General features: G+C 56.1%; 2 protein-coding genes across 7 annotated transcripts in view; one reads left to right on the top strand and one right to left on the bottom strand.

Annotated features, from left to right (window-relative positions):
- SEMA4D (semaphorin 4D) overlaps positions 1 to 3,998 on the top strand; it is a 37,596-nt gene extending 33,598 nt beyond the window's left edge. The window contains exons 17-18 of the mRNA XM_064579473.1: positions 1,963 to 2,060; positions 2,651 to 3,998. Coding sequence (XP_064435543.1) covers positions 1,963 to 2,060; positions 2,651 to 2,677 — 125 coding nt within the window. The 3' untranslated portion in view covers positions 2,678 to 3,998. The remainder of the gene's footprint in view (positions 1 to 1,962; positions 2,061 to 2,650) is intronic.
- Positions 3,999 to 4,531: 533 nt separating this feature from the next.
- The window catches only part of SECISBP2 (SECIS binding protein 2), a 47,643-nt gene continuing 28,262 nt past the window's right edge, over positions 4,532 to 23,912 (bottom strand). For 4 of the 6 annotated variants that reach the window (XM_045882123.2, XM_045882125.2, XM_064579472.1 and 1 more), the window contains 7 exons: positions 13,350 to 13,516; positions 12,644 to 12,779; positions 12,266 to 12,416; positions 11,535 to 11,755; positions 6,033 to 6,187; positions 5,689 to 5,884; positions 4,532 to 5,131 (listed from right to left, as the gene is read on the bottom strand). In XM_045882123.2, coding sequence (XP_045738079.1) covers positions 4,956 to 5,131; positions 5,689 to 5,884; positions 6,033 to 6,187; positions 11,535 to 11,755; positions 12,266 to 12,416; positions 12,644 to 12,779; positions 13,350 to 13,516 — 1,202 coding nt within the window. In that variant the 3' untranslated portion in view covers positions 4,532 to 4,955. Of the gene's footprint in view, positions 5,307 to 5,688; positions 5,885 to 6,032; positions 6,188 to 11,534; positions 11,756 to 12,265; positions 12,417 to 12,643; positions 12,780 to 13,349; positions 13,517 to 23,912 lie in introns of all 6 variants that reach the window. The other 2 variants (XM_045882124.3, XM_045882127.3) reach the window with 1 other exon arrangement.

Genomic DNA, 23,912 nt, shown 5'->3' with positions numbered 1-23,912 from the left:
GTGCATGTGCCCGCCCCGTCTCACCCGGGTTTCTGTCTGGCGGGGCCGGGAGGTCCGCGTTCTGAGAGCCCGAGGTCCCCCACACTCGGTCTCCACACCGAGAGGAGCTGGCTGGCTGTGCGGTTCTGGCCTCAAAGCCCTCCCCTGCCACGCGGACGCTCGCCCCACGGCTGCCAGCTCCACGCGCTCCACCCGTGGCCTTCCGGGACTGCCATCCACACGGGGAACACTCACGCCTCGGTGTCTCCAGGCCTGGCCGGGCCCATGCCGCCGGGAAGCCTGCCCTCACTCTCCAGGAGATTTTCCTCAACATGCATTCACTCTGCTCCACTTTATGTCCTGTGCTCTTTCTGGAACTATCCTCCCAGATGTTGGACCACTTGGCGCGGTGCAGAGCGGGGAGCGGCCTTGGGGGCCACGCTTCCGCTTCTAAACAGCCTTGGAGGCAACGTGCATGTGACAGCCTATCCAGCACCCGAACGTCTCTGGGAGGGTGTGCCTCAGTTTCCCTGCTGCCGGCCTAGAATTCAGCCTTCCCGGCTCTGCTCCATCCCCACCGGTGCCTCTGCTTTCAACTTCCAGGTTTTTGTGGTTCCCCTCCTATTCTCAGTCCATCCTTTTTTTTTTTTAAAGATTTTTATTCATTTGAGACACAAATACGGAGAGCGAGCGAGCATGAGCAGGGGGGAGACAGAGGCAGAGGGAGAAGCAGGCTCCCCGCTGAGCAGAAAGCCCGATGTGGGGCCCGATCCCAGGACCCTGGAATCATGACCTGAGCCGAAGGCAGACGCCTAACCATCTGAGCCACCCAGGCGCCCCTTCTCAGTCCATTCTCAAGAATTTACATCTGTGCTGAGAGATGCTGAAAAGGCCCATCCTTCTGGTGTGAGTTTGGGGAGAGAAAAAAGCTGCAAATACTCACTCCTGCCCAGAATCCGTTCTTCCCATTTCTGTGAAGTGCCCTGCGTGCTGCCATCAGGACAATCGGAATCATCACGTAAACATGACTCACAAACTGTGAGGGGTCCCGCAGAAGTCACGAGAAAGGCACTGTCGGCAAACAGGCTGGAGGGCGCTCACGGTGACCCTGCTCCCCCTCCCCCGCTCTGCCCCGCCCCGCGGTCACCCAGCTCAGCAGCCTGTGAGCAGCGTGACCCAACACAGATTGCAGGCGGTTCCACCCGAGTCACGCTGCGGCCCGCACACACACGAGGCGGCCAGAGACGCCAGCGCAGCTGGGACAGCCCGGTGCCTGCTTGCCTGCCCAGCCCACCATGTCCCCTGAAGCTGCGTGGGGCTAAGAGAACGCAGGGCTTCTCGCAGGATGGGAACCGGAAGTCCCTGCAGAGCCCCGTGGGTTAAGAACCCCCAAAGGCACCTCTGGAGCGCTGTCCCTTACCCCGCGGCCACCCGGGAAGCCCAGGCCCCAGTTGTGCTCGAAGAATGAGTTCTGCTTTGTGTCTTGGGGCTCAGGTCCCTAGCACCCGTTTATGGAATTAGCAACATGAGCCGCGGGCCGGATCAGGGACGCAGTTTGACAGAGAAACTACGGCTGTTGGGCTCGTGCCGTCCCGACAGCCCCGCATGTAACTCCCAAAACCTCAAGCTCCCACATGGCCACGCGGAGCAGGTAGCAGCTGGGCGTCCTGGGATGCCAGCCTGCTGAGCCGTGCGGACTCCCCGGCCTCACTTGCGACAGGCCTCCCAGGGGAGGCAGCACCAGCCCCAAGACGTAGGGAGCCAGCCCCTCTCTTGCCTGGGTAGAAAATTCAAGCGAGGTGAGGACAGGGCCAGCGTGACCGCGGGGAACAGCTGCTACTGGGGCTGGTGGCCTGGGGAAGGCAGGCTTGGAGGAGCAAACACCTCACCCAAAACCTGGCTCTCGGGATGGCCTCAGTAACCCAGGCTGCCACGAGGGCCTGCGAGGCTGACACCTGGCCCCTCCCCCGCCTTGTCTTGCAGAGGCGACCCACCAGGAGCAGTGGACCAGAGAGCTCGCCGCCTGGAGGGCTGTGGCCGGGGAGCATGACCGCATGATGCGGAGCTGGAGGAAGGCGTGGGTACGTGGCCAGGCCGACGGCGGGCAGGGGCCGGCAGGGCGTCCGTTGCCTTGGGGCTTGGCCCACGGAGCCGTTCTGCTTCCTGGAGCCCGCAGCTCTGAGCTCCGGGCAGATGCCTGGGGAGCGTCGGCATGGCGGGGGCAGGGCGGGGCGTCTCGAGGAGACGCCAGTCGGGGGGTGCGTGTGCAGGCAGGGCCGCTGGCTCTGGCTGGACCCTGGCCGAGCAGGGTGACTGCTGAGCCCGCAGGGAGCCCGGTCCCGGCACGTGGGGGGGGGGGGGGTGCAGAACAGGCGTCCCTCACTCCGGAGTCGCTGCTGCTGCCATCTGAGCAGCCACCAGGCCTGGGAGTTACTGGACGACGAGCCCCATGGCTCGACTACAGGCCTTCAAACGTCCCCTTCAGTGGCCCCCCAAGGCCTCTCCTTGTTGCCAACACAGGTTGGGCGTTTCCCACTGATCCCTTCCAGCTTAGCCCACGCAGGACCCCCTCCCCGAAGGCCCCCTCCCGCGTCTAGGACAGTGGCGCACGGGCGGCAAGAAGGGCCTCTGTTCTGCCAGGAACTCAAAGGGGGCTGCGATGTTCTTTCAGGAAAGCTGTGACAAGGACCGCCTGTAGACATCAGCCGAGCCTGCTGCCCCTGGCCACACCACCCCCGGAGACGCCCCAGGACAGTGGGCGGCCACCTGGCCTGCTGAGACGTGGCCCCACCTCAACCTCTCCGACAGCAGCCAGAACAGTTTTAAAAACTTCGGTGCTTACGAGGCACAGAAGAGTCTGTCCGGCAGAAACGGACACCAAGACGGTTAAGAAGCCGCGGCTTGTGTGCGGACACCGTGCGGACAGCGGTGTGCGTGACGGCTCCTTTTCCAGAAGCACCGCTGCTGGGCCGCGTGGCTGCCTGCCTTTGCCGAACTGTCCTGGCCCGGAGCGTGCAGCTCACCCTGCCCTGAGTTCCCACACGCCAGGGGCCAGGCCCGGCGACACCAGTGGCATGAACTGGCCTGACACCTCGAGGGACCAGGAGGTATCCCCCCTGCCCCCCACCCTCCAGGAGCTCCCGGGCACTGAAGGCTTTGCGGGCTTCTGCGCGTCACCAAGCATGGGAGCTGCTCCACGAGGTTCTGTGCGTGCCCTGAGCTCGCGTGTGGTGGCGCCGGCGGTGCCACGGGGCGGTTGGGGGGAGCTTGTGCTGACGAGCGCTGCACCCTGGGGGCGCGCCGTGCGTGCGGGACACGAAGGCCTGACCCGCGCAGCCTGGGCCCCGCGGACACGTGCTGCTGAAGGAGCGACGGCTACACCCGGACACCGGTCTGCGCAAACCCAACGCCTCTGTTCAAGACAGAGCCGTCCCTCCCTGTGAGTGCGGCCTGCGCCCGACTCCCCGTTCTGACGCCGGGTCCGCCCGACAGGCCAGCACCCAGCGCACCAGCGTCGCCCGTGAGAGCGCCGGCCGCGCCCGGCGGGGCACGCGTCACAGCTCCCGCAGGACGGGCTCCACAGCCCAGGCCCTCCCGGGGGCTGCTCCCTGCGGCCGTCAGACTGGCCCCGGTCTGGACGCGGCCGGAGCACCTCACGCCGACACCACCACGAGACGTGTGCCCTGAGCCCAGTGGGGAGGGTTCTGGTGGGACCCGTGCTTAGAAGAGGAGTTTGGGTTTTCTGCTCTGTTGAGAAAATAAACAGAAATAAACACAGTGAGCAGAGCGTGTGCTTGGGAGGGGCGTCACCGGCCGCCATAGCCTCTGCCACGGAAGGGACACCGTGGCCGGGCCAACCCCAGCAGTAAGTCACCCGAGCAGCGCACCCTCCGGGGCCGACGCAGAGCTCACGCCTCCCTGCTCTGCTTCGGCTTCTCTGCCCCCAGAGCAGCGCCACGCACCCGCCAGGGGCCGGGGCCGGGGCGCTCAGCAAAGGCCGGCATCCCCTGCTGCAAGCCGTAAACCGTAAACGTCACGCTCTCCTTGTAGGTGAACTGCAGGACCTCCCATCTCCGATTTTCAAACCCACGACAGTGAACAGGGCACCCGGTGATGCAGGGCGGGAAAGCCCTGCCCTGTGCGCTCCTCCCGGCTCCCCCGAGAAACCCGGGGCATCACACGGCCCCCACTTCAAGGGCTCTGAGAAGCGGGCGCGCTAGGAATGGCAGGTGTGCGCTCGACAGGACAAACGCTTCCCCCGCCCCACCCCGGCCACACGGCCCGCCCTGACCTCACCACGGGCCACTCGCCTCTCAGACGTACGACGCCCGACACGACCGATCGCCCCTCACGGTGCGCTCAAGGCCAATGTGCTCCGCGGCTCGCCCCGAACGCGCCCGGCGGCGAAGCTCCGTCCTGCCGCCGCCTGGGTGACGGTACTGGGGCGCACGGGCAGAGGCAGCGTCCCCACCACAAACCTCTTCCCTTCACACAACGCACCTGAGGGGCTGCACTGGGACTTAGGAACCCCGAGAAGCCTGAGACGGCGGGGTGACCAAATCATCGCTCTTTATTCAAAATAAATAAGCCCTCTTACTTACAGCAAAGTATGAAAGCAAACTTCTATCCTGCTGGCCTCCAAGACAGAAACCACATTCAGAATACGTTCATTTACGAAAGAAAGAAAACATCTGCAGATTATCAAAACTGAAATTTAGGAACTCCAATATACACGGCTTCTTTGAAAAATAAAGACAAAAATGAGTAATTCATGTCAAAAGGTCACAGGTTAGAGAACCGATTTTCCTTCTGAGGCTCATTTTAGCAGACCCTCCCAAGTATCCCCAAATCTTGCGGCCAAAAAGCCAGGTCCGGAGAAAGGCCCCCACCCCCCACCACCCGGCCCCGGCACCTTCCACACACTGACACGGCTCAGCTCTTCCGCATCGGAGGGGGTTTCCTTCATAGCAGAGAACTCAGGGGGCTACACGTCCGGGCTTTTCCAGACTCCGTGTCTCAGATCCAAAGCTGCATCTCGGGGCTCTTGGGCGAGGCTCCCACCAGCACAGCCGAGGGCCCCTTCCCGGGATACGCATCCTGGCTTCACCTCCCAACTCAGCAGCCACACAGAACACAGCAGGTCCACGGAGACCTGAGAAGAGGAAGGCCCCAAAGTCTCACGCACCCCTTCCTCACCCCACACAACACACACAAACAACTCTTCTATAAATTCAGGTTCATCATCTGAGAGGTTGAAGCCTCCAGCGAGTCTTCCAGCTCCAGAGCACAGCGACTGTACGCTTCCAGGTGTCTTCTCCAGATTTCAACTAAAAACGACAACGTGGCACAGCTGAGCGACACGCGGGGACAGTCGGGGCAGCCTCGACTGGGAAGCACGCTGCCCAGGGGCTCAGGCCCCTACACGGGCCTGGCAAGGAACCCCCCCAGCCACCCCCCCACCCCCGCCGCCCCGCTCTGTTGGTATCCGTGAGCCCGCGGCGCCCGCTGGCCTTAACCTTCCACCGGGGACACCGCGGGGCTCAAGGCCGCACTCTGCAGGTGCTACCCGAGGTCTGAGCCCCGCCCGAAGACGACAGCTGGGACCAACCCGGCCTTCTGCCGCCGAGAGGCCCTGCCGCTATCCGGGCGCTCTGCCCCTTCCTCAGTCAACGCGGAGCTTGAGGATGCTCAGCCCTCCCCAGCACTCACTGTAGTATGGCTCTTCGCTCCCGGGCGCAGGGGCAGGGGGGCCGTCCTGCGCCGAGCCGCCGGGGCCCTGCACAGGCGGGCTGGCCGGAGCCGGGGGCCCAGGCTCCCCGGCCAGCTCCCGGCGCACCTTCTCCAGCATGGTCTTGTACGCCTGCCGGGCGGCCATCGTCAGCTCGACCATCCTGTGGAACTGGTCCTGCGGCAGAAGGGAGCGCACGGGTGACACCCCTGACCCCAGGGGATGCGCCGTCCTGCCTTCCAGCCTGCCGCCCCCAGGCTCAGGGCTGCCTGTGGGGACGCTGCACGCGAGCCCGTGTCTCCCACCCCCGACACCCCCAGCTCACCTGGGCCCCGTCGTAGCTGAAGATGCCCACCACGCTGACGGGAACGGCCTTGTTCAAACTGCGCCCCAGAGCTTTGCGGTTGAGCGCAAACACGAAGGGAATATTCTGCTCACAGGCGTAATCGATGATGGTGTGCAGCGTGTCGTCCAGCCCACCTGGTCAGGGACAACAGAACGACAGGGAGATGCGTCTCACGCGGCGTGGCGCTGATACTGGCCGCAAAGGGCTTTTTCTGCACGTGGCGACACCCCCCAGCGGGCCGTGCCTGACACCACCAGGACAAGGCCGCCACCGCAAGGGCATCGTTCTCTCAGCCACGTGGGAGAAATCAACTCTCCCGAAGAGACACATCCTCAGCGGAATAAAATACCCCTCTGTCATTAGCCTAACGGGAAGTGAGGCCTCTGTCTTTTAGAAGAGCCCCCGCCCCGAATCCCAACATGGGGCGGGAGGTGGGCACCCACAGCACCAAGCAAACCTCAGACACCAGCAGCGCGGGCCCGCCCATGCCCGCGTCGGGCCCGCCAAGCCTCAGTGTCACCCGAGCCTCTGACCACAGGGCTGCCCGCTGCGGGCTCCGACATGCTCTCCTCACACTCCCGTCATGGGCTAGAGGCTCACAGGACTCACCGCAGGGAATCACTTCCTGCGTCTGCCCAGTCTGAGGACGGGACCGGCACCGCAATCCCGGCCAGGGCAGAGACGCAGGGCCTGCCCATCTGCGGCACCACTCCTCCCCCGCAACCCGACCCCGGGCGCCGACCAGCGGGCTCTCCTAGCCCCGTCCGGGGGGATTAGGGAGACTTCACCACAGTCAGGACTGACTGCATCACTGGCCTTTGGCTGATTCAACCTCCAGCCGCCCGCCCGGAGGCCAAGGGTAGGGGTGGGGTGGGGATGGGACCGAGCTTCCAAGCCCCCGGTTACCTGGTTGGCCCCCCTGGCAGCCAGGCCCTGCCTTTGGGCAGGTCCGAAGGTCACCTTCGTTACCATAACACCTTTACCATAGTCATCCAGAGTATTAGAAGGTGAGAGGCAGAAACCGAAGACAAAAACCCAACAGGAAGGAGAAATCTCTTTCGGTCATCTGCGTGACCAAATAGGTGTCGCTTATAAATCACAGTACTGCACTTAGTGAACAGTCACCGAACGCTCACTGTGCTCTGGGCCACTAGTTAACTGCCTATCGAGTACGAGCTCCTGTGTGCGCACAAGAACCCGGCAAGGGAGGGGCCGCGCCCGCACAGATGGGACCCTGGAGCAGAGAGGTCGCCAAGTATCCAATGCCAACAGGGCCCGGCCGCGGGCTCCCTGCCCTCCACCACCCGCCCTGCTGCCAAGCAAGGTGCCAGGTAGGGTCTGTGCGCCGGGAGAGCGGGAGAGGCATGGTGAGAAGGACCAAGGGGGGCTGTGCGTGCAGGTGATGTGCCCGCCACGCGGGGGGCCCAGCAGCCCCGAATCTCTACTACGGGAGAAGTACACGTGTGTGTCTGTGCACACGTCACGCGGAAATCACGAGTCCTCACACAGGCCAGTGGGGCCAGAGAGGACGCGCACGGACAGCCACGGAAGATCACCGCAGGCAGGAACAGGTTTGTCCCAAGTACAGAAGCTGCACAGAGCGGCTTCCAGGCGCTCCAGAGACACAACAGAACATCTACATGGAGGCACCTATGCCTCGGCCATACTCATCCCAGGCACAACAGACCAATTCTGTGTCAACCTAAAACTTTGAAATACGCTTACTCCTGAGGAATAAAGAATATGAAAAAAAATACACAAGTGAGAACCAGCCTTTTGAAAAAGGAAGATGACATGAGGCTAGCATCATCGGGTATGAGAGCGTAAAGGTGGGGATGCGGGGTGCAGAACAGAGGCTCTGGCGGAAGGAGCACTGTGAGGCAGCAGGGAAAGGGCAACTGGGTCGGCCTCTGGAAAGATCCCTCTGAGAAGAAATACAGTCTACCTAAGCAAACAAAAATGAAAACATGGAAGAACCAGAAAAACAATATTAAAAAACCTACTAATAATCCTGGAGTGTTAAGGTGGAGAAATGCCATAAAATCTAAACGCAATAAAATCACAAGAATAAAAAACATCAGTATAGTAACAACACCCAAAGTCTCTGCACAGCCAAAAAACGTTTAAAAAACAGGCAAATGACAAACCAAAATAACAATTACAACTCTTACCCAAAGAGCTTTATTATATAAAAAGCCACATGTCACTATTAAAAAGGTCAAATCCCAAAAGACAAATGGGCAAAGAACATGAACCAACAGTTCACTGAAACCACCAAGCTCTTCAACAAGAAAGAGGCTGCTCGTCCTCCCCTCCCAAGAAAAATGCAAACAGCCTCCCCAGAGCCGGGGCCGGAGCTGGAGCCGGGCACCAGGCACGAGCCGCGCTGGGTGCACCGCTCGAACAAGCAGCAGGGGCGTAACCCATGGACCCTCAGATGCACCTGCCCTTGCGCTCTCGGTGAGGCCTCACAGAGATGTTCCCACAAGTAGAAAGGACAGCATGCAAGGTGCGTCCTTGTTCACAGCTGTAGACGTCTAGAAAGAGCCAGGATGTCTGTCGGTACCGTCTGAGCAAAGCAAGTGTGCGCACGGTGCTCACAGCTGGGCCCCCAGATTGCTGGTGAGCTCCCCGCGAGGGGCCCACAGCGCCGGGACGCCAGACCTCTCTGGCTACCCGGACTACCAAGAACCCATCAAATGTGGCAATGCTGGCTGCCTCTGGGGGGCTGCAGGCATCTGGGGGGCTTACTCCTTGAAAGGAAACCTAGCACCTGGCTCACCGCACGGCACGGCCCCAGCAACCTGCGTGCAGACGGACTTACGGACAGGGCCCACGACATCTGCCGGAGAAGAAAATGTCTCCTGTGGCCCTGTCACCTGGCACTAATTGTAGGATCATCCAATGTTCTTTCAAGAGAAAATAGCACATCCGCTGCTCTGGGAACTGGGACGTCACTCTGCAGCCAGTGTCACCAGAGATGAACTTAGGCCCCACATCCCTTAGCTCTGCCCACGCCCGACCCAGGTCCACCTGAAGACCAAGGAAGGAGAGGAGGAAGCAAGCTCTGGGGACAGACACTCAAGGAAGACCTCAGTTCTGGGCCGGCAGGGAAAGCAGGCGGGAGACGGCGGGAGAGGGGCGCGAGAGCCTCAGCTAGAACTACAGTTACTCCCAACTTCCCGCCGGAGACTCCCGTGCCCCTTGACGCCTGCCACGTGGTCTCTCTCTGCCTCGTGTCCCCCAGCCCCGGGGCCGACCACAAATGCTTTCCGCGCAGTGGCGCCATGGCTGTTGTCCCTTCAAAGGCCTGCTTTCCAGGTGGCCTGTGGCTGACGTCAGGACTTGGGTTTCCGGAGGGCACCCACCATGCTAACTGGTAAGAGGGGCTACGGGGTGGGAATGAGGAGGCTCATGGTCCCTGCAGACGGCACCCCACATGCGCATCCTGTGGGACTCCCCTGGGAGAGACTCTGGGAGACTGGGCCTGACAGTGGCAAGCCTAGACAGTTCTGCTCCACCCAGCACCCAGCCCGCAGGCTCAGTGGGAGCTGAAAGCATCTCCAAGGGCCCACTTCCCAGGACTGACGACAACACACTCAGAACAAGCAAAATGCTCAAGACAAGTGCCACGTACAATTCAAGCTCAGCATTACCAGGCAAAATGCCGCTCCGCACACGGTACTCCACACAGCCCAAGGCCAGGATGCCAAGTTCCACCTTTAAAATACTGCAAGCCATTGGCGACATTTCCAAGAAGAATCGAGTTCCTTCGGCCTCAAATAAAAACACGCACAAGAACGGATGACGACGAACGCAGCTGAACCTGCCGCCAACGCAGATGCCTCTCGAGCCAGGCAACCCCCCCATCAGGAGAAAGGCAGCTCACAGGGGAAGCACGGCGTGGTGCCCACTGCACACACATACTCATTCCCTGGTCTGTTTGTTAAAGACACGAATCACAGGAGAACCCGAGACGAGGGCAGGAAGCTGGGACGCAAACGGACGACTGGGCGCGCCGACCTGACGGCGGGGCGAGTGGGGGAGCCCCGAGCCCGCCGTCTACAGCCCAGCGTCCGGGCACGTTCCAGCAGACGGACGTTCAGAGGAGGTGAGGGCAGTTGGCGTGCACACCTGCGTCACCCAGGCAACGCCGGGCCCTGCGCTTCTAGGGGCGGACGCACCCCTACACCCTCTCTGCATGAGACTCAGGGTGCCCATCTGGCCCCAGAGCAGCGGCGGCGGCAACAAACACGGAGGCCTCAGGACAACAAAACTGCTCCCGGAAATTGGAAATGATAGCAGAAATGGGGAACTCTGCTGAAGCTTAGAGGATTCCTTAACAGAAAACAGAACCAAGGAAAGGCTGAGAGGACAGCAGCGCAGGGGGGCCCCGTGAGCCACCCACCCTCCTCCCAGAGCCTCGGGCACAGGGCAGCGCCCAGCCGCCTCCAGAGAGGAGGGAGGACGACGGAGAGCGGGCGCAGAGCCGGGAGGCTGGGCTGCGAGCCCCAGCACAGGCCTTCCCTCAGCACTCGAGCCGCGTCAGCACAGCCCGCTCCCCAGCAGGAGCCGGGAGGCCGCCCCCAGGGCACAGCCGCAGGGAGGTGCAGAGCGCCCCAAGGGGCCCAGGTGAAGCTGTGGAGCGCCCCGGGCACCAACGGTCTTGGAGGAGGCTCAGGCCACGGGCCAGGAGCTGGAGAGCAGACTCGTGTTGAAGCCCAGAGCTGTGAGGGGACCCAAGGGAGGGGCACGGCCAACACACAGCCGGACCACAGGGGCCCGAAGTCCCCTTCTGCCCTATTCCAGTGTCAGGGCCTGCCCCGAGCTAGGACCAGGGCGAGCTGGCCGGGCAGTGAGCAGGTCCAGCGGCTGCTCTCAGACCCCGGGGGCCCCACACAAGCCAGGAAACCTCAAGTCTCCAGCTGCGAAACGGAAACCAGGAAAGTTCAGTGTAGGATCCAGACTCGGCCCTGCAAGGTGACCTGTCCAACGTGGGAGAGAGGCCCGTGCCCGGGGAAGGCTCCCTTCGGCCCCCCGGCAAATGAAGACACAGGACACAGGCTGCTGACTACCCGTCCCTCTAACACACAGCCCATGTCCGTCACCTCACCCAGCCCGCTGCATCCCACAAAACACAGCCAACCTGCCAGGGCCGGTAAAGTGGCCAAGCCCCTGGACAAGCCGGGAGTGCTCACAGACTGAGCAAGTCAATTGGCAATGGAGTGCCGGGCTGCCGGGCTGCCGGTCACAGGATTCCCGCAGCATGAGCTCTGGAGGCCCCCCACCTCCTCTCCACCCCGCCCCGCCAGAGGCCTGCACCGACTGGCCGGACCATTAGCCGGCACCCACAGGGGCCTGGCTGCCTCCGAGAGCAGGACACTGGGTGGTCAGGTGAAGCTGCAAACACAGCCCTCAGGTACGAACAAAGAAAACCAAACCCGCCCCAGCAGCCAGGCCGGGGGCCACAGTGCTCGGTACCTTTCGACTGGATCTTCTCACAGTTGGGAGAGATGATGATGCACTTGAGTTTCCTGAGCTTCAGATGCTTGAGGACCTCCCGCAGCCCCAGCACGAGTCGGCGTTTGGTCTTAGCCTTGACTGGATCTTTCTGGTACATGCGGTCTTGGAAGCGCACCAGCTCCTTCAGCAGATCCGTCACACAGGCGTCCACCTCCTTACTCAGCATCTGGCTGCAGTAACTGAGACAAGGTGCCCGCTGGCGGGGGCCCCTCGGGAATCCCTGCGAGGAGCGGCCCGGCCGCAGAGCTGGGGCTCCTGATGGTCAGACTTCACATCCTCCCCGCTCCCGACCACGAGGGACAAAGGCTCTGCGCCCCGCGGCCCCCCGATGGCCCGCCACATGCTCCGTGGCAGCTACTGCCCACAGAGACCCACATGTGGAATGTGCCCTGAAGAGAAGTAGGACGGGAGCAGGCAGAGTCCCCTCAGAAACTACCCAGAGATACCAGACCGTGAAAGGGAGGTGTCACTGCACTGCCCAGCCCCCCAGCGCACACCTCAGCAGCACGTGAGGACAAGGACCTCACAGAAGCAGATAAGGTGGCCCTGACGTGGGTTCTGACGAGGAGGAAAGCCAGGGCCTGGCCTGGCGGCCTGAGCAGGTCGGCGCAGGACAGCCCCACGCTCAACACCAGAGCGAGCACACCCCGCCCCAGGCCCCACGCGGGCACGGCCCTGTGGTCACTCACTCCCGGAATCTCCGGCTGTGGATCTTGGGGCAGCCAGCGCCGTTGGGAACGAGGTGGCAGCCCTCCACCTCCTTCTGGAGCTCCGCTCTCGGCAGCTCTTCTGACCTGCCCTCCAGCACGGGCGCAGAGCACGGCGACGCCTCCGGCCCTCCTGCAACACCCCGGAGAAGCGAGTCAGGGCACAGCCGCCCCCATGCTGGGCACACAGGCTGAGGGTGGAGAAGGCCTGAGCGCACCTCACGGGGCAGCGTGTCTGGAGCGGCCCTCGGCAGGATGACAAAGGTGACAAGTCCTCAAGCCACACAGGGCTCCCCCGCCGTGCCCACCCCTGCCCCTGCTGCAGGGCTCCCCTGGGCAGCAAGCAAGCGCGCTCGGTACCTGAGGGGTCGGCCGGCTCGAGGGCCTCGTCACCACCGCTCTCACCATCCAGTACGGCATCACTGGCGAGAGCTGGGCTCACAGCGTTTTCTTGGAGACGCTGCTGCTTTCTCTCCTGCCGTTCTTTCAAAATAATCTTTAAAATGAAGTAAGCGATTAAAATACCTAAATAATACTTGTCCTTAAAAATAAGCCCTTCTGCAAACTAAGCCACCCAACCTCAGCGGGCAGGCATCGTCGTGCCTTCTTGCGCCCTCACAGCAGCGACATGCCCTCCCTCCCCCAGGGGCCGGGCCCATGTCCCCCAGGTGTGCAGAGCCGGGCACGCAGGACCCAGGCCAGACAGCAGGGGCTGCGGCAGCCCCAACAGAACCCGCATTCCAGAATCGGAGCACCAGCCAGATTGCCCAGGGGAGGAGGAGGGCAGCGAGGGTGAACAAGGAGAGCACAACGGCCCCCGTTCCTGGTCCTCTGTCTGCATCCCTGCCGAGTATTAAAAGAAAAAGAACCCGCCTCCAGGAGTGGAGGCGCCCTGCTCCGTACCCTCTGCCATCCCACTCAGGGAGGGGGTCACTGCCAGAGTCGCGCACGCATCTCGAGAAAGCACATTCCAGCAGACCGAACGTTAGGACCGAAAACGCTAAGAGCTCTAAGATGTAACACAGACAGGAAGTGAGGTTTGCCAGCGCGTGCTTTCACCGCATACCTTCTTCAACGAGGTTGGCTTCTTGGCCTTGGGGACCTCCCTCTGCTTCCCCTTCTTCATCAGTGGGGCGCTGGAGTCCAGGGGGTTGTGCGGGGTCTTCACCTGGCTCAAGTGGTGGCCCTTCTTCCCCGACGCGGTGTCTCTGGAGAGGACCGGCACCGCCCCGACTGCGACACGGAGGGCACAGGGGCATCAGGCGCCCAGCCCAGGACCTCACTCACCCTCGTCAGACTGCCTGTTACACAGTCTTCTGACACCCCCATGAAGTTCAGCATCTTCTGGCAGAGATCCAAAAACACCATCGACTTCTCTGGGGACAACCAGCATCCCATCCCTGTGATAGAACCTCCACGTGGCTCAGCAAAGCGTGCGGTGGGGAGACCCCACCTTCTGAAACTAAGGTATTTCCAGACGGTGTGCACCTACAACAACCCTTTTGAGGGAGTCTCTCCCCACCATTTTTGAAACTGCCTCTGCAGAAGGTGGCTACTGGCTTCCAAACACGCACCTTCTCTCTCAAGATTCTCTTGAGTTTTCCAGACAGAAAGATACTGTCCTAGATGCCCGCCCACGCCACTATCAGGAGAAGGTCACAATCACTACTCAGCATTTCCACGGCACGCTCCCATCTTGCTCTATTCCCGCCTTCTTCTTCTTGTTCCAAGGAAACAGCTTATTTGTGCCTACTTCCTTTCCTTACCTTTTAGTTAGAACAATTTCCCAACACACACCCAAGAAAAGGGAACGGTACAACAACAAACCCCAGTACCCACTATCCAACCTCAACACCGATATTTTCCCAGGCTATCTGACCCGCCCTCACTGGGTTTGAAATATGCTGCTGAGTAACAGGTGTTTTCTCAGTTGGGTGTGAGGGTGCCCTGCCTAAGGGCACAACAGGTCTGCACCGTAGCTCTGGGTGCTTCCAGCCACAGCCCCGCACAGCTTCCGGCATCTCTGGACCTGTGCTCCCATGTCAGATGTTCGAAACGTACGCATGATGAGCTCATCTTAGAAAACCACCCCGTGCTGACCCTGTTCCCATCTGTTCACTCTGTTCCTAATGCCACTTCCCAGGGCCAGACCTCAGCTGGGCACCTGACTCCTGCTGCTGGGCCCCTCCTGTCTGTCCAGTGCCAGGCGACTCTCCACATAGCATTACTGGTGAGCCTGGGAGTCCCTATCACACGCACAGTGAGGTCGACCAACCCCATCCCTAAAACAGCCACCAAGCTGGACAAAACTCTCATCAACAATCACAGCAGCCCTCCCGAAAGTGACCAAAGGCTTACGACAAACTGCAGAGCTTTGCTAGTGCGCTCTATCAAAGTCGGGGCATCCTATCCAGGCTGCTCCCACCCTCTCCCTGCTGACAGCTGGTTGGACCAGGGCGGAGAGGCCATGAAAACCCGCAGCCTCACTGCTTCTGCCAGAAGGGGCTGCTGGATTTACAGCGTGCTCCTTCAGAGAGGTGACCCAGCAATAGGCGGTCCAGCCAGCCTGAGCCATGGCCCTCTGCCGGCAAGCAACAGGGCAAGAGTGCGTCCACCCCACATCCCTGCCCACAACAGAGCCCGTGAGCAAGTGCAGGTGTCCCACGAGTCCCAGGACACAGAGCACGGCCTGCAAGCTGAGCGCACTCCAAGCCCACACACGCTTGTGAACAGACCACGGAGGACGTTCAAGCTGGCCGTGTTTAAGCACAACCTCCGACACATCTGTGCTGTGTGGATGCAGGCGTGGCCCCTGGGAAGCCAGAAACAATGAGAACAAGGAGAAAAAACTGAGCTCAGACACCAGCCACCCACAGCATGTGGAAGACAACCTTCAGATTCAGGCCAACGCAGGTACTAAAAAACCCCCGGAAATAAAACCATCACCATCGCTACTCTCAGAGAGGAAAAAAAATTCAGAAATCAGAGCTGCTACAACTTAGTAACTAAAATACTGAGTATTCAACAAAAAATTCAGACTTTCAAAGCAAGGAAGTGTGACCCACAGTCAGGGAAAGGAAGTTAAGGAGAAACCGCCTCAGAGGTGCCAACTGGGGGGCTCGGCTGACCAAGACTTCGAGGCAGCTCTGCGAACACATCTGCACCCAGTGTTTCGATAAACAGAAACTACCAGGCGGCGGTCAGCAGCACATCCAGCATGGCAGAAAATCAATGGAGCTGAAAATAAACACAAACTGTTCAGTTCCAAGAAAACAAAGAGATGCAGGAAAGTGAACTGAGCCTGAGAGACCAGTGGGGCGTCAACGAGCAGACTCATACACGTGTAATGGGGGTGCCCGGAGACGAGAAAACCAAAACAGTTTCAGAAGAAATGAAGGCCCCTGGGGCACCTGGGTGGCTCAGTCGGTGAAGCGTCTGCCTTCGGCTCAGGTCATGATCCTGGGGTCCTGGGATCAAGTCCTGTGTCGGGCTCCCTGCTCCACAGGAAGCCTCCTTCTCCCTCTCCCTCTGCTTGTGCGCTCTCTGTCTCTCAAATAAATAAAATCTTGGAAGAAAGAAAGGAGAGGAAGAAAAGGAAAGAGAGACAGAAAGAAAAAAGAAAAGGAGAGAGAAAGAAAGGCCCAAACTTCCCAAATCTGATGAAAGCATTAGTCTCCGGAGCCAACGCGCAGCCAACCAAGGTGGGGTACGCACACAGATCCGCAGCAGGCGAGTCCCAGCACGTGCTGAAGGCCAAACGAAGAGACAGCACAGAACGGGCGTGGGACTAGCAGCCCCGCGTGTCACGGGCACCGGTGGAGGCCAGAGCACAGGGGCACCCAAAACACAGGCAGAGCTCGACTTACCGCACCCCACAGACATGGGGCATTTCACAAACCAAAGGCGGGTGGCGACCCTGCGTCGGCACGTCCATGGCACCCTCTTCCCACCCGGGGCTGCACTTCATGTCTCTGTCACGATTCTCACCATTTCTTAAACTTCGTCGTTCCTATTATTGGTCATGGTGATCTGTGACCAGTGATCCTCGGTTCTACTCTTTAACTGCTCTGGGGCACCACAAGCCGGCCAGCTTAAGCCCTGTCTCCCCCTCTCCTCGGCCCATTCCCAGAGAGGGGCCCAGTAACAACGCTCCAGCGGCCTTTACGTGTTCACACAAGGGGAAGGCATGCTGAAAGCGGAGGCTGGCCAAAGCTAAGCTGCTTGTGTCCAACAGCCAAGTTCCGAATACCAAGGTGGTTCCTGAAGGAAACTGCACATGCACCCTGAGCACACAGACAATAAGGAAGCCAAAGAGCTTACTGCTGATACGGAGAAAGTGTCAGTCCTCTGGACAGAAGATCAGACCAGCCCCGACATTCCCTTCAGCCAAAGCCGAACCCAGAGCGAGGCCCTGACCCTCTTCAATTCCGTGAAGGTGGAGAGCGGGGAAGAAGCTGCAGAAGCAAAGTCTAAAGCTAGCAGAGATCGGTTCCTGAGGTTTAAGGAAGGAAGCCGTGTCCAGGGCGTAAAAGTGCAAGGCGAAGTTGCGGCACGTGATCCAGAAGATGGAGCTGAGGTCATTACCGAAGGCGGCTCCACTGACCCACAGATTTTCAGTGTGGATGCAAGAGCCTCCCACAGGAAGAAGATGCCATCTAGGGCTTTCCTGGCTAGAGAGGAGAAGTCAGTGCCTGTCTTCCAAGCTTCCAAGGACAGGCTGATCGTCTTGTCAGGGCCAATGCAGTTGGTGACTTTAAGCTGAATGCTCGCGGACCATTCTGAAAATCTTAGGGCCTTTAAGAATTATGCTAAATCTTACTTCCAGGGAAGACAGCAAAGTAGGAGGCTCCTAGGCTCACCTCATCCCACAGTTACACTAAGCTAACACCGACATGAGTGTAAACAACCCAGAAAAGGACCCAAAGACTGGCAGAACAGACTCTCTACAGCTCAATGTAGAGAACGGGCACATCAAAGAGGGACAGGAAGGGTGGACATGGTCTGGAGCCCAAAGGACCCGCAGGGCTGTCCGCAGGAGGGAGAAATGCACCAGGTGCAGAGAGGGGAGAAGAGCAGACCCCACACCAGGCACCCGGGATCTGCACTGGGAAGATGAGTCACCGTAACATCGGGCTTTGAAAACCAGACAGGCCCTACCAATCAGTGGGGTGGAGCCCCTGAAACTTTAAAACCAGTGGCTCAGCTCTGGGGGAGCTGGAGGGTGGCAGGGAATGGAGACCGCACAAGAGCCTCACGGAGATACAGCAAAGCAGCAGCAGGTTGAAAGCGCCTGGGGTATACGGGAGGGAGGGCTGTTTACTAATCTCAGAGCCCACACTGGAGGGGCAGGGATCCTTGGGAGACTTTTCAGAGAACAAAAGAGCTGGCAGGTGCCATTTCCCTCTGCCACCCCCCCAGCCAAGATACACAGAAACCTGCAGGAACCAGCACAGTAATAATGGCCTGGGCCCCGACACCCCACCCCGGCCTCTGCAGGGGTTTTCCGGGGCGGTTACAGCATCCCTCCCACAGTGGACCGGCCCGCACCCTGCCAGCACCGGGCGCCTCACTCCCGTACTCTTCCTGCGGCCCCCCCCCGCCTGCCTGCCTGCCGGCCCCACAGGAGCGCTCCCTGCCCACTGCACATCCCCACTGGCGGCACCTGGAGCCCCACCCCTGCGTCCTCCTGCAAACCTAACCCCTCCAATACGCCCTAGGCCCAAGCTCATCCAAAGTGGTGCCACAAGCCTGGCAGTGTGCAAGCAGCCCCAAGAGGGGCCAGCACCCCTCCACAGTGACTCCTGCCCCCGGAAGAGGGAAGGTAACCACACACACCAGTCCGAGTGCAGCCCCAGCAGTGGGCTGGGGGCAGACATCTTGTCAGACTGCAGGGCCCGCCTACCCACAGAAGCTTCTCAGGGGACAACCTATGGTTCGGTGACAGTGCCCCTCTGACAACTAGCTGGTCTGACTCACTCAGGCCAAGGCGGCCCCAGACTGGCCACCAAAAACCCACGGACCAAACCCTGCCCTCAAAAGGCAAAGAGAGCCACTGCAGATGAGTGGCCTGAAGGAAAACAGGGCCAGGCCACAGAGCAGTAGGCCACAAGCACCCCACAGAGGAGACATTCGCTGAAGTGCCAGGCCCTGGGGAGCAGGGGACACCACACTGCCCGGCCCAACAGGACCTCTTCTTCATGGGGCCATGACTCTCAAGAGCAGGAGACATGGCTGACTTTCCCAGCACAGAGAAAGAGACACAGAGAGTTTGACAAAATGAGACAGAAGAGAGTGTCCCACCTCAAAGAACAGGGTACAGTCACAGCAAGACAAAAACGGTGATAATACACCTGATAGAGAATTTAAAGTACTGGTCATGAAGATACTCACTGGACTTGAGAAAACAGTGGAGGACCTCAGTGAGACCACTGACAGAGAGAGAAAACATTTTTAAAAAAGAACCAATCAGAGATGAAGTACTCAGTAACTGAAATTAAAAATACCCTACATGGAATAAACAGTAAACTAGAGAAAACAGAAGAATGGATCAGCGACCTAGAGAGGACAGAGGAACAGAAAACAAGCTAGCTGAACAGGAAAGAGAAAAAGAGTAAGAAAAAATGAGAATACATTAAGGGAACTCAGCATCACCATCAAGAGTAGTAGCATTTGCATTATAGAGATCCCAGAAGGAGAAGAGAGAGAAAATGGGGCAGAAAATATATTTGAAGAAATAATAGCTGATAGCTTCCCAAATCTGAGGAAGGAAACAGAAATCTAGATGCAGGAGGCACAGAGAGTCCCCCACAAAATAAACCCAAGGAGGTCCACACCAAAATACTTAGTAATTAACATGGCAAAAAGTACTAATAAAGGGGGAATTTTAAAACCAGTAAGAAAAGGGCACCTGGGTGGCTCAGTTGGTTAAGCATCCAACTCTTGATTTTTGGCTCAGGTCATGATCTCAGGGTCGTGGGACTGATAAGACTCTGTGCTGGGTGTGGAGCCTGCTTAAGAGTCTCCCTCACCACAGAATAGAGAACCCAGAAATGGACCCTCAACTCTATGGTCAACTAATCTTCGACAAAGCAAGAAAGAATGTCCAATGGAAAAAAGACAGTCTCTTCAACAAATGGTGTTGGGAAAATCGGCACATGCAGAAGAACGAAACTGGACCATTTCCTTACACCACACAGAAAAATAGACTCAAAATGGATGAAAGACCTAAATGTGAGACAGGAGTCCATCAAAATCCTAAAGGAGAACACAGGCTGCAACCTCTTCGACCTCAGCCGCTGAGCAACTTCTTCCTAGAAACATCACCAAAGGCAAGGGAAGCAAGGGCAAAAATGAACTATTGGGACTTCATCAAGATAAAAAGCTTTTGCAAAGCAAAAGAAAGTCAACAAAACCAAAAGACAACCAACAGAATGGGAGAAGATATTTGCAAATGACGTATCAGATAAAGAGCTAGTACCCAAAATCTATAAAGAACTTATCAAACTCAACACCCAAAGAACAAATGATCCAATCAAGAAATGGGCAGAAAACATGAACAAACATTTTTCCAAAGAAGATATCTAAACGGCCAACAGACACATGAAAAAGTGGTCAACACTGCTCGGCATTAGGGAAATCCAAATCAAAACTTCCATGACATACCACCTCACACCAGTCAGAATAGCTAAAATTGGGCGCCTGGGTGGCTCAGATGGTTAAGCGTCTGCCTTCGGCTCAGGTCATGATCTCAGGGTCCTGGGATCGAGTCCCGCATCGGGCTTCCTGCTCCTTGGGAGCCTGCTTCTCCCTCTGCCTCTCTCTCTCTGTCTCTCATGAATAAATAAATAAAATCTTTAGGAAAAAAAAAAAAAAAGAATAGCTAAAATTAACAAGTCAGGAAACGAAAGATGTTGGCGGGGATGCAGAGAAAGGGGAACCCTCCTACGCTGTTGGTGGGAAGGCAAGCTGGTGCAGCCACTCTGGAAAACAGTATGGAGGTTCCTCAAAAAGTTGAAAATAGAGCTACCCTACGACCCAGCAATTGCACTACTGGGTATTTACCCCAAAGATACAAAGGTAGGGATCCGAAAGGGTACGTGCACCCTGATGTTTATAGCAGCAATGTCCACAATAGCCAAACTATGGAAAGAGCCAAGATGTCCATCGACAGATGAATGGATAAAGAAGATGTGGTATGTATGTACAATGGAATATTATGCATCAAAAAAAAAAAAAAATCTTGCCATCTGCAATGACGCAGATGGAACTAGAGGATATTATGCTAAGCGAAATAAGTCAATCAGAGGAAGACAAGTATCATATGATCTCACTGATATGAGGAATTTGAGAAACAAGACAGAGGGTCATAGGGGAAGGAAGGGAAAAATGAAACAAGATGAAACCAGAGAGAGAGACAAACCGTAAGAGACTCTTAATATCAGGAAACAAACTGAGGGTTGCTGGAGTGGAGGGGGGTGGGAGGGATGGGCTGGCTGGGTGAAGGACATTGGGGAGGGTATGTGCTATGGTGAGCGCTGTGAATTGTGCAAGACTGATGAATCACAGACCTGTACCCTTGGAACAAGTAATACATTATATGTCAATAAAAAAATTAAAAAAAAAAAAGATTCTCTCTCACTCTCCCTCTACCCCTCTCCCCGCCCTCTCTCTCAAAACAAAACAAAACAAAACCAGCAAGAGAGAGAATAGTTACATCCAAAGGAATCCCCCCTAAGGCTATGAACGGATTTTTGCGCGGATACTTAGCAACAGCATGGTATGTTCAAGGCGCTGAAAGGAAAAAAGTGCAGCTGAGACGACTATCCAGCAAGGCTGTCATTCAGAGTAGAAGGAGAGAGAAACAGGCTCAGGTCATGATCCCAGGGTTCTGGGATGGAGCCCCGCATCGGGCTCCCTGCTCGTGGGGAGTCTGCTTCTCCCTCTCCCTCTTTTTGCTGGTGGAGGGTCTTGTCTGATGTTTCAGGCTGCTGACCCATCAGGGTGGTGGCGGCTGTGGCCATTTCTGAAAGTGAGACAACCCTGATGTTTGCCGCATGGATTGACTCTTCTTTCAGGAACAATTTCTCTGTCGCATGAGATCCTGTTTGGCAGCATTTTACCCACAATAGGACTTCTTTCAAAACTGCAGTCCAGGGACGCCTGGGTGGCTCAGTCAGTTAAGCATCTGCCTTTGGCTCAGGTCATGATCCCAGGACCTAGTATGGAGCCCCGCGTCTGGCTCCCTGCTCAGTGGGGAGTCTGCTTCTCCCTCTCCCTCTGCCCCTGCTTGTGCTCCCTCTCTCACCCTCTCTCTGACAAATAAATAAAATCAATCTTTAAAAAAAAAAAAAAAAGAGGGCAATCCAACAAGAAGACATAATAATTTTAAATATTTGTGCACCCTAAGTAGGAGCACTCAAATACATAAAAGCATTTAATAACAAACATAAAGTAAGTAATCAATAGTAATACACTAATAGTAGGGAACTCTACCATCCTACTAACATCAATGGATACATCATCCAAACAGAGTATCAACAAGGAATCAGTGGCTTTGAATGACACACTGGACCAGATGGATCCAACAGATGGATCCAATTAGAACATTCCATCCTAAAACAGCTGAATGTACATTCTTTTCAAGTGCACTTGGAGCATCCTCCAGAACAGATCACATATTAGCCCACAAAACAAGTCTCAACAAATTCAAGAAGCTCAAAGTCATATCATGCATCTTTTCTGACCACACCACTATGAAACTAGCAATCAACTATAAGGAAAAATCTGGAAAGAACAAAAATACAAGGAGATTACTAACATTAACAAAGAATGGGTCAACTAAGAAATCAAAAAGTACATGGAAACAAATGAGAATGAAAACACAATGGTCCAAAATCTTTGGGATGCAGCAAAAGTCGTTCTAAGAGGGAAGATTATAGCAATAGAGGCCTACTTCAAGAAGCAAGAAAAATCTGAAATAAACAACCTGACTTTACACCTAAAGGAGCTAGGAAAAGAAGAAACAAAATCCCAAACCCGTAGAAGGAAGGAAATCACAAATATTATAGCAGAAATAAATGATGTGGAGGCTAAAAAAAAACCACATAGGACAGATCAATGAAACCAGGAGCTGGTTCTTTGAAAAGATCAACAAAACTGACTAAGTTTTTAGCCAGACACATGGGGGGAAAAAAAAGAGGACTGAAATCAACAAAATCAGAAATGAAAGAGAACCAAAACCACAGAAATACAAAAGATTATAAGAGAATATTATGAAAAATTATATGCCAACAAGCTAGCATAGAGTAGAAATGGATAAATTCCTACAAACACATAACCTCCCTAAACTGAATCAGGAAGAAATAGAAAATTTGAATAGACCGATTACCCGCAGTGAAACTGAATCACTAATCAAAAAACTCCCAACAAACAAAATTCCAGGGCCAGATGGCTTCACAGGTGAATTCTACCAAACATTTAAAGAAGAGTTAATACTTACTCTTCTCAAACCATTCCAAAAAATAAGAGGAAGGAAAGCTTCAAATTCATTCTATGAATGAATCAGCATTACCCTGATACCAAAACCAGATAAAGACGCCACAATAAAAGAGAACTACAGGCCTCTATCTCTGATGAACACAGATGCAAAAATCCTCAAGAAAATAGCAAACTGAGGGGCGCCTGGGTGACTCAGTCATTAAGCGTCTGCCTTCGGCTCAGGTCACGGTCCCAGGGTCCTGGGATCGAGCCCCGCATCGGGCTCCCTGCTCCGCGGGAAGCCTGCTTCTCCCCCTCCCACTCCCCCTGCTTGTGTTCCTGCTCTCGCTGTCTCTCTCTCTGTCAAATAGATAAAATCTTAAAAAAAAAAAAAAAAAAAGAAAAGAAAATAGCGAACTGAATTCAACAATACATTAAAAAAAAAAAATCATTCATCACAATCAAGTGAGACTTACTCCTGGGATACACGGGTGGTTCAATATTCACAAATCAACATGATACACTCACCAATAAGAAAAAGGATAAAAGCCATATGATCATTTCAACAAATGCAGAAAAAGCATTTGACCAAGTACAACACCCATTCATGATAAAAACCCTCAACGAAGTAGGTTTAGAGGGAATATACCTGAACATAATAAAAGCCATCTATGAAAAATCCGCAGCTAACCTCACACTCAATGGTAAAAAACTAGGAGCTTTCCCCTAAGGTCAGGAATAAGACAAGGACGTCACCACTTTTATTCAACATAGTACCCGAAGTCCGAGCCACAGCAATCAGAAAACAGAAGGATAAAAAAAAATGTCTTCCAAATTGGTAAGGAAGAAGTCAAACGCTCACTATGAGCAGATGATACAATAATATATCTAGAAAACCCTCGACTCCACCAAAAACTACTAAAACTGGTCAATGAATTCAGTAAAGATACAGGATACAAAATCAATGCACAGAAATCCACTGCATTTCTATGCACTAATAATGAAATACCATAAAGAGAAATAAAGACAACGGACCCATTTACAATTGCACCAAAAACAATAAAATACCTAGGAATAAACTTAACCAAGAAGGTAAAAGATGCGTGTACTATGAAAACCAAAAAACACTGACGAAAGAAACTGAAGATAACAC

The sequence above is a fragment of the Mirounga angustirostris genome, unplaced genomic scaffold (assembly GCF_029215605.1).
Source record: "Mirounga angustirostris isolate CCGP_5_RB_7025 unplaced genomic scaffold, mMirAng1.0.hap1 SCAF_15, whole genome shotgun sequence".
Lineage (NCBI taxonomy): Eukaryota > Metazoa > Chordata > Mammalia > Carnivora > Phocidae > Mirounga > Mirounga angustirostris.
Note: the sequence above shows the minus strand (reverse complement) of the source record. Positions and strands in the feature narration are given on the sequence as shown.